Below are 14,514 nucleotides of genomic sequence, written 5' to 3'. Positions count from 1 at the left end.
TTCTGGAAGGTTCTCCCATCTCCACAAAGGAACTCTGGAGCGTTTTCAGAGTGATCATCGGGTTCTTGGTCACCTCCCAGACCAAGGCCCTTCTCCTCCGATTGCTCTGTTTGGCCGGGCTACCAGCTCTAGGAAGAGTCTTGGTGGTTTTAAATTCTTCCATTTAGGAATGATGGAGGCCACTGTGTTCTTGGGGACCTTCAATGCTGCAGATATTCTTTTGTACCCTTCCCTACATCTGTGCATCGACACAATCCTGTCTCTGAGCTCTACGGACAATTCCTTCGACCTCATGGCTTGGTTTTTGCTCTGACATGCACTGTCAACTGTGGAACCTTATATAGACAGGTGTGTGCCTTTCCAAATCATGTCCAATCAATTGAATTTACCACGGGTGGACTCCAAATCGAGTTGCAGAAACGTCTCAAGGATGATTAGTGGAAACAGGATGCACCTGAGCTCAATTTTGAGTCTCATAGCAAAGTGTCCAAATACTTATGTAAATAAGGTGGCTGTTTTTATTTTTAATAAGTATAAAAAAATAAATGTCATTGCTTTTTTTCACTTTGTCATTATGGGGTATTGTGTGTAGATTGAATCCATTTTAGAATAAGGCTGTAATGTAACAACATGTCTGAAAAGTCATATGCCTCTCCTCTCTCCCTCACCTCCTCCCCACTGCCCCCCTCTCCCATCTGCCTCTACCCTCTCCTCTCTCCCTCACCTCCTCCCCACTGCCCCATATGCCTCTCCTCTCTCCCTCACCTCCTCCCCACTGCCCCTCTCTCCCATCTGCCTCTACCCTCTCCTCTCCCCCTCACCTCCTCCCCACTGCCCCCCTCTCCCATCTGCCTATACCCTCTCCTCTCTCCCTCACCTCCTCCCCACTGCCCCATATGCCTCTCCTCTCTCTCTCACCTCCTCCCCACTGCCCCTCTCTCCCATCTGCCTCTACCCTCTCCTCTCTCCCTCACCTCCTCCCCACTGCCCCATATGCCTCTCCTCTCTCCCTCACCTCCTCCCCACTGCCCCTCTCTCCCATCTGCCTCTACCCTCTCCTCTCTCCCTCACCTCCTCCCCACTGCCCCATATGCCTCTCCTCTCTCCCTCACCTCCTCCCCACTGCCCCTCTCTCCCATCTGCCTCTACCCTCTCCTCTCTCCCTCACCTCCTCCCCACTGCCCCATATGCCTCTCCTCTCTCCCTCACCTCCTCCCCACTGCCCCTCTCTCCCATCTGCCTCTACCCTCTCCTCTCTCCCTCACCTCCTCCCCACTGCCCCATATGTCTCTCCTCTCTCCCTCACCTCCTCCCCACTGCCCCTCTCTCCCATCTGCCTCTACCCTCTCCTCTCTCCCTCACCTCCTCCCCACTGCCCCATATGCCTCTCCTCTCTCCCTCACCTCCTCCCCACTGCCCCTCTCTCCCATCTGCCTCTACCCTCTCCTCTCTCCCTCACCTCCTCCCCACTGCCCCATATGCCTCTCCTCTCTCCCTCACCTCCTCCCCACTGCCCCTCTCTCCCATCTGCCTCTACCATCTCCTCTCTCCCTCACCTCCTCCCCACTGCCCCATATGCCTCTCCTCTCTCCCTCACCTCCTCCCCACTGCCCCTCTCTCCCATCTGCCTCTACCCTCTCCTCTCTCCCTCACCTCCTCCCCACTGCCCCATATGCCTCTCCTCTCTCCCTCACCTCCTCCCCACTGCCCCTCTCTCCCATCTGCCTCTACCCTCTCCTCTCTCCCTCACCTCCTCCCCACTGCCCCATATGCCTCTCCTCTCTCCCTCACCTCCTCCCCACTGCCCCTCTCTCCCATCTGCCTCTACCCTCTCCTCTCTCCCTCACCTCCTCCCCACTGCCCCATATGCCTCTCCTCTCTCCCTCACCTCCTCCCCACTGCCCCTCTCTCCCATCTGCCTCTACCCTCTCCTCTCTCCCTCACCTCCTCCCCACTGCCCCATATGCCTCTCCTCTCTCCCTCACCTCCTCCCCACTGCCCCATATGCCTCTCCTCTCTCCCTCACCTCCTCCCCACTGCCCCATATGCCTCTCCTCTCTCCCTCACCTCCTCCCCACTGCCCCTCTCTCCCATCTGCCTCTACCCTCTCCTCTCTCCCTCACCTCCTCCCCACTGCCCCATATGCCTCTCCTCTCTCCCTCACCTCCTCCCCACTGCCCCTCTCTCCCATCTGCCTCTACCCTCTCCTCTCTCCCTCACCTCCTCCCCACTGCCCCATATGCCTCTCCTCTCTCCCTCACCTCCTCCCCACTGCCCCTCTCTCCCATCTGCCTCTACCCTCTCCTCTCTCCCTCACCTCCTCCCCACTGCCCCATATGCCTCTCCTCTCTCCCTCACCTCCTCCCCACTGCCCCTCTCTCCCATCTGCCTCTACCCACTCCTCTCTCCCTCACCTCCTCCCCACTGCCCCATATGCCTCTCCTCTCTCCCTCACCTCCTCCCCACTGCCCCATATGCCTCTCCTCTCTCCCTCACCTCCTCCCCACTGCCCCTCTCTCCCATCTGCCTCTACCCTCTCCTCTCTCCCTCACCTCCTCCCCACTGCCCCTCTCTCCCATCTGCCTCTACCCTCTCCTCTCTCCCTCACCTCCTCCCCACTGCCCCATATGCCTCTCCTCTCTCCCTCACCTCCTCCCCACTGCCCCTCTCTCCCATCTGCCTCTACCCTCTCCTCTCTCCCTCACCTCCTCCCCACTGCCCCATATGCCTCTCCTCTCTCCCTCACCTCCTCCCCACTGCCCCTCTCTCCCATCTGCCTCTACCCTCTCCTCTCTCCCTCACCTCCTCCCCACTGCCCCATATGCCTCTCCTCTCTCCCTCACCTCCTCCCCACTGCCCCTCTCTCCCATCTGCCTCTACCCTCTCCTCTCTCCCTCACCTCCTCCCCACTGCCCCATATGCCTCTCCTCTCTCCCTCACCTCCTCCCCACTGCCCCTCTCTCCCATCTGCCTCTACCCTCTCCTCTCTCCCTCACCTCCTCCCCACTGCCCCATATGCCTCTCCTCTCTCCCTCACCTCCTCCCCACTGCCCCTCTCTCCCATCTGCCTCTACCCTCTCCTCTCTCCCTCACCTCCTCCCCACTGCCCCATATGCCTCTCCTCTCTCCCTCACCTCCTCCCCACTGCCCCTCTCTCCCATCTGCCTCTACCCTCTCCTCTCTCCCTCACCTCCTCCCCACTGCCCCATATGCCTCTCCTCTCTCCCTCACCTCCTCCCCACTGCCCCTCTCTCCCATCTGCCTCTACCCTCTCCTCTCTCCCTCACCTGCTCCCCTCTCCCATCTGCCTCTCCCTCTCTTCTCCCTCTACTCTCCTGCCCTGCAGTGGACTACCTGCCCATCATTGCAGGGCTGGCTTCGGTGGTGATCCTCTTGGTGATCTCCTGTTTCATCTACTCTTCTTACTATAAACACACGCGCATGAGCCATTAACAGCTGAAAATCATGTTGCCACGACGACACAAGAACAAACACGTGGTGCACCACAACGGAATGGACCAGTCCTTTATGTAGAGGAGGGGTTGGGGTCAGAGCATGTGAGCAGAGGTGAATGGTTGGAAATCCTGATGAGTGGGTGTGGCTCTCCACGTCCTTTCTTACCGCTCCCTCACAGAATGGAAGCAAGTCCCCGTAGCAATGTTCCAACATCTAGTGGAAAGCCTTCCCAGAAGACTGGAGGCTGTTATAGCAGCAATGTTCCAACATCTAGTGGAAAGCCTTCCCAGAAGACTGGAGGCTGTTATAGCAGCAAAGTGGGGACCAACTCCATATTAATGCCCATGATTTTGGAATGAGATGTCCGTGTCCATATACTTTTGGTCACGTAGTGTATCTGGTTACACTTGCAGACTGGCGCAAAATGAAATACTACACTTCTCAATTGCAGATCATGTTAATTTCAGTATTTATTAACTTGCATTGTCTAATTCACTCAGTGATCATAAAGTACCAAATAACAGGATATGTGTGCAAAGAAAGCACTATTATATCTGTATGCACATGTGTGTGTAGATTAATGCATTTATTTTGTATATATTTCCCAATAAAGAACCATTTGGAAGTACTCAGAAGGTGTAACTTGATGTAATTTCAACAACAACAACAACAAAAAATCAGCTTTTTGCTCCTTGTGCGCCCTCCTGTGGCTGACGCTATAGATTACATGTGTGATTATAAACAGAATGTACCTTAACGTTTTGCTCTAGAAATAAATAAACATTCCACAGAGAGTAAAATGAACTAAGTCTAAAAATATAAATGTTTACTTTCACAGTGAATTATTAGCTCAGGACCCTCTGCTTCTCGAAGACTCCAAACCCATCTCTGTCGCACGATTTCTACGTCACACTACCGCGCAGACCGGAAGCAATAGAGCTTTCCAGAAAATACTTCAGAGCTGAAGCAGGAGTAGAGTGCGGCGGGTTTTCTGGCAAGTTTAGCTCACATTTTCAACAGGACCAAAGTTGACATTGTTCTTTTACACGTCATTCCATTTAGTGTGCCGTTGTTGAGTGGACTTCTCACGGAAAGAGAAGGAGGAGAGAGAGCTAGAAGATGACGTCCAGGACTATTGATTACAGTGTGTGGGACCACATCGAAGTATCGGATGACGAGGATGAGACTCACCCCAATATCGACACGCCGAGCCTCTTCCGATGGAGGCATCAGGTAGCTATGACAACAGGCGATATGTCTTCACTAAAATAATAATACAGAAATAGCTAACGTACATGACTAGTTGGGCAGCTAGCGACAGTAGCTATGTCAGCAAACACTAGCTAGCTAAATTCTTAGCCATATAAATCAGTACTCAACCGGCTAATCTAGTTAGCTGGTCAACTATCTTGACTAACGTTAATCCAACTGGTTAAAGTGTTAGCTAGCTGGGCTTAGCTCTGGTCCAGGGCGTTAACTAGGCAAGTCTTTCAACATTTGGGCTTTACAGTAGTAGCCTAGTTGCTCAATAAGAGTTTGTCCGCAGCTCTGTCTCTCTCTGTGTCTGCCTTTCCTTCCTGTCTCTCTTGCTCAATGAGAGTTTCTCCACACAGCCTGTGATTCACCTTAACCTTGGCTAGCTACATCAAACTAATCCAGCAGAATTGCGCTAGGTACAATATCTTGCCTTGGACATGATTATTTTCATCTTCTTTGGGATTTGGTTGGCGGATTGCATCCAACTTTTACGTTGGATACACCGCCACCTACTGTACTGGAGTGTGAGGCCAGTCACAGCCTACCTACATTAAATATATTCATTAGTCCTGTTCCTCTAAGATGTCTGGTTAGCTAGCTAAGAGGTAACATTTTAAAGAACAACAATGTTACTATCTCCCACCCCTTTCTCTTCCCTCCTACACCCCTCCTCCACCCTTCATCCTTCCATGTCCCTCCCATCTTTCATCTCTCCTCCACCCTCTCTCTGCTGCTCTAATCTTCCACTACGCCCCCCTCAACCCTTCCTCTCCTCCCTCCACCCTTCCTCTCATCACCCACTTCTCTCCCTCCACCCTTCCTCTCATCACCCACTTCTCTCCCTCCACCCTTCCTCTCCTCCCTCCTCCACCCTTCCTCTCATCACCCACTTCTCTCCCTCCACCCTTTCTCTCATCACCCACTTCTCTCCCTCCACCCTTCCTCTCACCACCCCTCTTCTCTCCCTCCTAGGCGCGTGTGGAGAAACAGGTGGCCTTCGAGGAGAAAGGAGAGGAGCTGGAGAGGAACATGGCAGAGTGTAAGAGACGTCTGGAAGAGGTGCAGTACAGAGTGAAGGAGTTAGAGGAGGAAGGAAAGAAGGAGGGAGAGGAGGAGAGGAAGACGGCGTTGAGCAAGGCCCAGGCCGAGGAGAAGAAATACAGAAAGGATCAACGCTTGTGGGAGAAGAAGATGGAGGAACATCGGAGAGAGGAGAAAAAGATGCCTTGGAACGTTGACACGCTCAGCAAGGAGGGCTTCAGCAAGGTGAGATAGAGATACACCACTCCCTCAGCAAAGAGGGATTCAGCAAGGTGATATAGAGATGCACCACTCCCTCAGCAAAGAGGGATTCAGCAAGGTGAGATATTGAGGCTGTAGCATTTCGCTACACCCGCTAAACATGTGAATGTGACAAGTCAATTAGATTTGATTTTAGATACACCACTCCCTCAACAAAGAGGGCTTCAGCCCTGTGATCTAGAGATACACCACTCCCTCAACAAAGAGGGCTTCAGCCAGGTGATATAGAGAGACACCACTCCCTGAACAAAGAGGGCTTCAGCCAGGTGATATAGAAAGACACCACTCCCTGAACAAAGAGGGCTTCAGCCAGGTGATATAGAGATATACAACTCCCTCAACAAGGAGGGCTTCAGCCAGGTGATATAGAAAGACACCACTCCCTGAACAAAGAGGGCTTCAGCCAGGTGATATAGAAAGACACCACTCCCTCAACAAAGAGGGCTTCAGCCAGGTGATATAGAGATATACAACTCCCTCAACAAGGAGGGCTTCAGCCAGGTGATATAGAAAGACACCACTCCCTCAACAAAGAGGGCTTCAGCCAGGTGATATAGAGATATACAACTCCCTCAACAAGGAGGGCTTCAGCCAGGTGAGCTAGAGATACACCACTCCCTCAACAAAGAGGGCTTCAGCCAGGTGATATTGAGATACATCACAGGGCTTCGGCCAGGTGAGATAGGAAGACAATACATTACTTTGTTGAAGGATAAATCGTGAAGATATGGGCTATTACCACCAACTACTGATGTCACATGTTATTCCTCTAGTGTCAACTGTCCTGTCCACTTAAAATATATTTATCTCTCCCCTCCTCTCCACCATTTCTACCCCCCCCCCCCCCCCAGAGTATGTTGAACATCAAACCGGAAGTGACAGAAGAGACGGAGGAACAGAAGGAGGAGAAACACCAGACTTTTGTAGATAAACACAAGAAAGAGATCAAACATTTTGGTGAGTTTCAACACCACACAACTAAATCATTTAATATATCTGTATTCTATACTCTTCTCTCTCTGTCTGTTATAACAACACTTCTCTCTCTGTCTGTTATAACACCACACAACTAAACCATTTAATGTCTGTATTCTATACTCTTCTCTCTCTGTCTGTTATAACAACACTTCTCTCTCTGTCTGTTATAACAACTCTTCTCTCTCTGTCTGTTATAACAACACTTCTCTCTCTGTCTGTTATAACAACACTTCTCTCTCTGTCTGTTATAACACCACACAACTAAACCATTTAATGTCTGTATTCTACACTCTTCTCTGTCTGTCTGTTATAACAACTCTTCTCTCTCTGTCTGTTATAACAACACTTCTCTCTCTGTCTGTTATAACAACACCTCTCTCTGTCTGTTATAACACCACACAACTAAACCATTTAATGTCTGTATTCTACACTCTTCTCTCTCTGTCTGTTATAACAACACTTCTCTCTTTGTCTGTTATAACAACACTTCTCTCTCTGTCTGTTATAACAACACTTCTCTGTCTGTCTGTTATAACACCACTTCTCTGTCTGTCTGTTATAACACCACTTCTCTGTCTGTCTGTTATAACACCACTTCTCTGTCTGTCTGTTATAACACCACTTCTCTCTCTCTCTGTCTGTTATAACAACTTTTCTCTCTGTCTGTTATAACACCACACAACTAAACCATTTAATGTCTGTATTTTATACTCTTCTCCTTCTCTCTCTTCCTAACCTGTGTGTGGGTAGGGATGCTTCGGCGTTGGGAGGACAGTCAGAAGTACCTGTCTGACCACCCCTACCTGGTGTGTGAAGAGACGGCTAACTTCCTGGTTATCATGTGTATCGACCTGGAGGTGGAGGAGGTGAGGGGGGGCTAACTTCCTGGTTATTATGTGTATCAACCTGGGGGGGGGGGGGGGGGTTCACAGATATTGTGTGTGTGTTTACATCTTTGTGTATGTTAACCTGTGTGTGTGTGTGTGTGTGTGTGTGTAGAAACATGGTTTGATGGATCAGGTCGCCCATCAGACCATAGTGATGCAGTTCATCTTAGAGTTGGCTAAGAGCCTGAAGATCGACCCTCGAGGATGCTTCAGAGAGTTCTTCCAAAAGATCAAGGTGTGTGTGTGTGTGTGTGTGTGTGTGTGTGTGTTCATTTAAAAGGCCGATATTCAATCAGAAACGCGTTATTGTATACAGACAAACGCTGCACATATCGGCTCAAGTGGAAATGACCTTTTTAAATGAAAAGCCTTGTTTTCTAGTCGATAACGACTCCGTTGATTGAATCCCGGCTTTATGAGTTGATGTTTTAACTTGACACGTGTATCTACTGTGTACACTGTATATATCGGTATGTCACACCTCTGTCTCTCTCTCTCTGTCTGTCAGACTGCAGACCAGCCCTATCAGGAGGCCTTTACTGATGAGCTGGAGTCCTTTAAAGAGAGAGTTCGAGGCAGGGCTAAGATCAGGATACAAAAGGTCATTTTCCCTCCATTTTGTTTTTCTCTCTTGCTTCAGGTGTTTAAAAGTGTTTTTATGGAAGTGGGAGAAGTTCAAAGCGAATCCCAAAACATTCTGACGTTCACACTTTTCTGGGACTGGTGAACCGAATACTTGCCTAGTTAACTTTTATTTAACTAGGCAAGTAAGTTAAGAACACATTCTTATTTTCAATGACGGCCTAGGAACTGCCTGTTCAGGGGCAGAACGACAGCTCGGGGGTTTGAACTTGCAACCTTCGATTACTAGTCCAACGCTCTAACCACTAGGCTACCTGTCGCCCCATACAGTTGAAGTCGGAAGTTTACATACACTTAGGTGGGAGTCATTAAAACTCGTTTTTCAACCACTCCACACATTTCTTGTTAAAAAACTTGTTTGTTGTTAAAATCTACTTTGTGACACAAGTCATTTTTCCAACAATTGTTTCCAGACAGATTATTTCACTAATAATTCACTGTATCCCAATTCCAGTGGGTCAGAAGTTTACATACACTAAGTTGACTGTGCCTTTTAAACAGCTTGGAAAATTCCAGAAATTGATGTCATGACTTTAGAAGCTTCTGACATAATTTGAGTCAATCGGAGGTGTAGCTGTGGATGTATTTCAAGGCCGACCTTCAAACTCAGTGCCTCTTTTCTTGACATCATGGGAAAATCAAAAGAAATCAGCCAAGACATCAGGAAAAAAAAAACTGTAGACCTCCACAAGTCTGGTTCATCCTTGGGAGTAATTTCCAAACGCCTGAAGGTACCACGTTCATCTGTACAAACAATAGTACGCAAGTATAAACACCATGGGACCACGCAGCCGTCATACCGCTCAGGAAGGAGACGCGTTCTGTCTCCTAGAGATGAACGTACTTTGGTGTGAAAAGTGCAAATCAATCCCAGAACAACAGCAAAGGACCTTGTGAAGATCCTGGAGGAAACAGGTACAAAAGTATCTATATCCACAGTAAAACGAGTTCTATATCGACATAACCTGAAAGGCCGCTCAGCAAGGAAGAAGCCACTGCTCCAAAACTGGCATTAAAACAGCCAGACTAGGGTTTGCAACTGCACATGGGGACAAAGATCGTACTTTTTGGAGAAATGTCCTCTGGTCTGATGAAACAAAAATTGTTCGGCCATAATCACCATCGTTATGTTTGAAGGAAAAAGGGGGAGGCTTGCAAGCCGAAGAACACCATCCCAACCTTGAAGCACAGGGGTGGCAGTATCATGTTGTGGGGGTGCTTTGCTGCAGGAGGGACTGGTGCACTTCACAAAATAGATGGCATTATGAGGAATTAAAATGATGTGAATATATTGAAGCAACATCTCAAGACATCAGTCAGAAAGTTAAAGCTTGGTCGCAAATGGGTCTTCCAAATGGACAATGACGCCAAGCATACTTCCAAAGTTGTGGCAAAACGGCTTAAGGACAACAAAGTCATGGTATTGGAGTGGCCATCACAAATCCCTGACCTCCATCCTATAGAAAATGTGTGGGCAGAACTGAAAAAGCGTGTGTGAGCAAGGAGGCCTTACAAACCTGACTCAGTTACACCAGCTCTGTCAGGAGGAATGGGCCAAAATTCACCCAACTTATTGTGGGAAGCTTGTGGAAGGCTACCCGAAACATTTGACCCAAGTTACACTCAATTAGTATTTGCCTTTAAATTGTTTGTGTACACTTCTGACCCACTGGGAATGTGATGATTTATTTCTTTCATTCTCTCTACTATTATTCTGACATTTAACATTCTTAAAATATGGTGATCCTAACTGGTCTAAGACAGGACATTTTTACTAGGATTAAATGTCAGGAATTGTGATTTATGTATTTAAATGTCTTTGATTAAGGTGTATGTAAACTTCCGACTTCAACTGTACATAGAGTGAAATATGAGGCATTGGTGAGGTTCAAAATGAAAATAATAAACTAATTGTTAAAGGCTATGGAGGAGTATGAGGAGGAGGAGAGACAGAACAGACTGGGGCCAGGTGGACTGGACCCTGTGGAAGTCTACGATACTCTGCCAGAGGTAACACACACACAGAGACACACATACAGAGAGACTCACACACACACACACAGAGACACACATACAGAGAGACACAGACAGTCAGTCAGTCATACCCAGAGAGACAGACACGCAGAGAGGCTCACACACAGACACGCAGAGAGGCAGACAGACACGCAGAGGCACGCAGAGGCAGACCGACACGCAGACAGACACGCAGAGAGGCAGACAGGCACGCAGAGAGGCAGACAGGCACGCAGAGAGGCAGACAGACACGCAGAGAGGCAGACAGACACGCAGAGAGGCAGACAGACACGCAGAGAGGCAGACAGACACGCAGAGAGGCAGACAGACACGCAGAGAGGCAGACAGACACGCAGACAGACACGCAGACAGACACGCAGACAGACACGCAGAGAGACACGCAGACAGACACACAGAGAGACACGCAGAGAGGCAGAGAGACACACATCTCAACGTCTTCATCATAACAGTCAGTAACCTATGGCCACATATTCAGAGGAAGTGGTCGCCAACCCCAGCCTCCTTTTTTGACCTGTATCTTGTGATGTCACATCCTGTTTCACAGGAAATGAAGAAGTGTTTTGATGATAAAGACATCTCAATGCTGCAGGAAGCTATCAGCAAGATGGACCCCATGGTGAGTGTCTCCTGTCTCTAACTCTCTCTCTAACTCTCTCTCTCTAACTCTTTAACTAACTCTCTCTCTCTAACTCTCTCTCTCTAACTCTCTCTCTCTCTCTAACTCTCTCTCTCTCTCTAACTCTCTCTCTCTCTCTCTCTCTCTCTAACTCTCTCTCTCTAACTCTAACCTGTGTGTGTTGTGGGGTTCCGCAGGAGGCAAAGGGCCACATGAAGAGGTGTATTGACTCAGGACTCTGGGTTCCCAACGCCAATACCGACAACGAAGAGGACAAAGAAGAAGACGAGGAAGAGGACAAAGAAGATGAGGAAGAACCAGAGAAGGAGGGAGAGGCAGAGGAGGAGAAATGACTCTGTCATGAATTGAATCCTTCCTTTAGACTTTTGACCTTTTCAGACCTAGCTACACCCTTTACTAGCGTTAGCTTGTCTTATTGAAAACATGCTGTGAAGATGCTAACTTCCCTAGCGTTAATTGGGCTAGTATCGCTAGCATTAGCCTGACCCATTGAAAACCTGCACCGGGCCAGTATTTACAAAGAGTCAGCTCTAGGGTCAGATTCCCCTCTCCAATCCTGACGTTAACCATTTGTGGAAAATGCTAAACTTCACCCTGCTCCAGTTTCTACCCATAGTCCCTTTCTCCATGTCCCCATCTTTATATTGACCCCCCCCACCTCACTTCTACCCATAGTCCCTTTCTCCATGTCCCCATCTTTATATTGACCTCCCCCACCCACCTCACTTCTTACCCCTGTCGTCTCTTCTACCCATAATCCCATCTTTATATTAACCCCCCCCATCTCACTTCTTACCCCTGTCGTCTCTTCTACCCATAATCCCATCTTTATATTAACCCCCCCCATCTCACTTCTTACCCCTGTCGTCTCTTCTACCCATAATCCCATCTTTATATTAACCCCCCCCACCTCACTTCTTACCCCTGTTGTCTCTTCTACCCATAATCCCATTTTTATATTAACCCCCCCACCTCACTTCTTACCCCTGTCGTCTCTTCTACCCATAGTCCCATCTTTATATTAACCCCCCCCCCCCCACCTCACTTCTACCCATAGTCCCTTTCTCCATGACCCCATCTTTATATTAACCCCCCCACCTCACTTCTACCCATAGTCCCTTTCTCCATAATCCCATCTTTATATTAACCCCCCCCCCCCACTTCTACCCATAGTCCCTTTCTCCATGACCCCATCTTTATATTAACCCCCCCCCCCCCACTTCTACCCATAGTCCCTTTCTCCATGACCCCATCTTTATATTAACCCCCCCCCCCCCACTTCTACCCATAGTCCCTTTCTCCAGGACCCCATCTTTATATTAACCCCCCCCACCTCCACCCCACTTCTACCCATAGTCCCTTTCTCCATGACCCCATCTTTATATTAACCCCCCCCACCTCACTTCTACCCATAGTCCCTTTCTCCATGACCCCATCTTTATATTAACCCCCCCACCCCACTTCTACCCATAGTCCCTTTCTCCATAATCCCATCTTTATATTAACCCCCCCCACCCCACTTCTACCCATAGTCCCTTTCTCCATGACCCCATCTTTATATTACCCCCCCCCCCTCCACCCCACTTCTACCCATAGTCCCTTTCTCCATGACCCCATCTTTATATTAACCCCCCCCCCCCCCCACTTCTACCCATAGTCCCTTTCTCCATGACCCCATCTTTATATTACCCCCTCCACCCCACTTCTACCCATAGTCCCTTTCTCCATGACCCCATCTTTATATTACCCCCCCCCCCTCCACCCCACTTCTACCCATAGTCCCTTTCTCCATGACCCCATCTTTATATTAACCCCCCCCCCCACCTCACTTCTTACCCCTGTCGTCTCTTCTACCCATAATCCCATCTTTATATTACCCCCCCCCCCTCCACCCCACTTCTACCCATAGTCCCTTTCTCCATAATCCCATCTTTATATTAACCCCCCCCCCCACCTCACTTCTTACCCCTGTCGTCTCTTCTACCCATAATCCCATCTTTATATTACCCCCCCCCCCTCCACCCCACTTCTACCCATAGTCCCTTTCTCCATGACCCCATCTTTATATTAACCCCCCCCCCCACCTCACTTCTTACCCCTGTCGTCTCTTCTACCCATAATCCCATCTTTATATTACCCCCCCCCCTCCACCCCACTTCTACCCATAGTCCCTTTCTCCATGACCCCATCTTTATATTAACCCCCCCCCCCACCTCACTTCTTACCCCTGTCGTCTCTTCTACCCATAATCCCATCTTTATATTACCCCCCCCCACCTCATTTCCAGTTTAATAGCACATGATCTGTTTGATTTTGTTATTCATAATTTGTTTGTTTTATTTTATAGGCGTCGTTCCACCCTCCACTCCCTCCCCTTCTAGTCACCTAGAACTCAGAACCGGCTTTTGAACTGTTACCTAGAACCTAGAACTTAAAACCGCTACCCAACCAATCTCACCTCCATCCCCTCTGAACCAAACTATCTCTCTCTCTCAGGCCTCTCTCTGTCTCTCTGCATGGGTCAAACTGGTTTAAACCAGTGCGATTCTGATTGGAGCTCCTCGCTGCAGCTGGGACAGAATGGGTGTGGTCTGTCAGTTGACTCCACCCCTTTCGTTATTACAGTTGTAATCTTGCTTAGTAAAGTTGGGCTGCAAAAACAATATTTTTCTCTTCGTCCTTTTGTACGTTGTTCTTTTATTCAGTCTCTGTCTCTCTTTCTCGCTGTCTCGCTGTCTCTCTGTCTCTTTCTCTCTGTCTCTCTTTCTCGCTCTCTCTGTCTTCCGATGAACATGGTGAAAATATAACCCCTAAATGGTCTTTGTATTGTTTCATCAATGCCATTGGATACTGCCAGATACCTGCGATGTGGTGACATCACTCTCCCAGCCAATCAGAAACCAAACTTAAACAATAAAACACGTTGTACTGACCAATAAAACATGTTGTACTGACCAATAAAACATGTTGTACTGACCAATAAAACACGCTGTACTGACCAATAAAACACATACTGACCAATAAAACACGTTGTACTGACCAATAAAACACGCTGTACTGACCAATAAAACACGTTGTACTGACCAATAAAACATGTTGTACTGACCAATAAAACACGTTGTACTGACCAATAAAACACGTTGTACTGACCAATAAAACATGTTGTACTGACCAATAAAACATCTCTTCAAAAACAGAGAAGAAGAACATCCATCTCATCAAAAACAGAGAAGAAGAACATCTATCTCATCCTTCCAGTTACATCATAGGGGTTATTCATATGGGCACAGAAGACATCAAACATATTTTTATTTTATTGTT

General features: G+C 48.5%; 2 protein-coding genes across 4 annotated transcripts in view; both read left to right on the top strand.

Moving 5' to 3' along the window:
• Positions 1-4,086, top strand: part of LOC110495018 (vascular cell adhesion protein 1) — a 75,538-nt gene extending 71,452 nt beyond the window's left edge. For all 3 annotated transcript variants that reach the window (XM_036948534.1, XM_036948533.1, XM_036948535.1), the window contains exon 14: positions 3,347-4,086. In XM_036948534.1, coding sequence (XP_036804429.1) covers positions 3,347-3,453 — 107 coding nt within the window. In that variant the 3' untranslated portion in view covers positions 3,454-4,086. The remainder of the gene's footprint in view (positions 1-3,346) is intronic.
• Positions 4,087-4,363: 277 nt separating this feature from the next.
• Positions 4,364-12,119, top strand: LOC110493349 (hsp90 co-chaperone Cdc37). The gene is made up of 9 exons (XM_036948549.1): positions 4,364-4,689; positions 5,686-5,979; positions 6,867-6,972; positions 7,744-7,859; positions 7,993-8,115; positions 8,389-8,481; positions 10,443-10,532; positions 11,101-11,172; positions 11,370-12,119. Exons 1-9 carry the CDS (start codon positions 4,576-4,578, stop codon positions 11,523-11,525), a joined length of 1,164 nt encoding a protein of 387 aa, XP_036804444.1. The 5' UTR covers positions 4,364-4,575; the 3' UTR covers positions 11,526-12,119.
• Positions 12,120-14,514: the final 2,395 nt, after the last annotated feature.

Source organism: Oncorhynchus mykiss, chromosome 17 (genome assembly GCF_013265735.2).
Source record: "Oncorhynchus mykiss isolate Arlee chromosome 17, USDA_OmykA_1.1, whole genome shotgun sequence".
Classification (NCBI taxonomy): domain Eukaryota; kingdom Metazoa; phylum Chordata; class Actinopteri; order Salmoniformes; family Salmonidae; genus Oncorhynchus; species Oncorhynchus mykiss.
The sequence above is the reverse complement of the archived record's forward strand: the minus strand, read 5'-3'. Positions and strand labels throughout refer to the sequence as shown.

Bases quoted from the DNA above. Each gene is read 5' to 3' on its own strand.
- LOC110493349 (XM_036948549.1), top strand. From the start codon at position 4,576: ATGACGTCCAGGACTATTGATTACAGTGTGTGGGACCACATCGAAGTA. The intron at 6,973-7,743 runs GTGAGTTTCAAC...GTGTGTGGGTAG, and splicing joins GAAAGAGATCAAACATTTTG to GGATGCTTCGGCGTTGGGAG. The intron at 8,482-10,442 runs GTCATTTTCCCT...TAATTGTTAAAG, and splicing joins CTAAGATCAGGATACAAAAG to GCTATGGAGGAGTATGAGGA.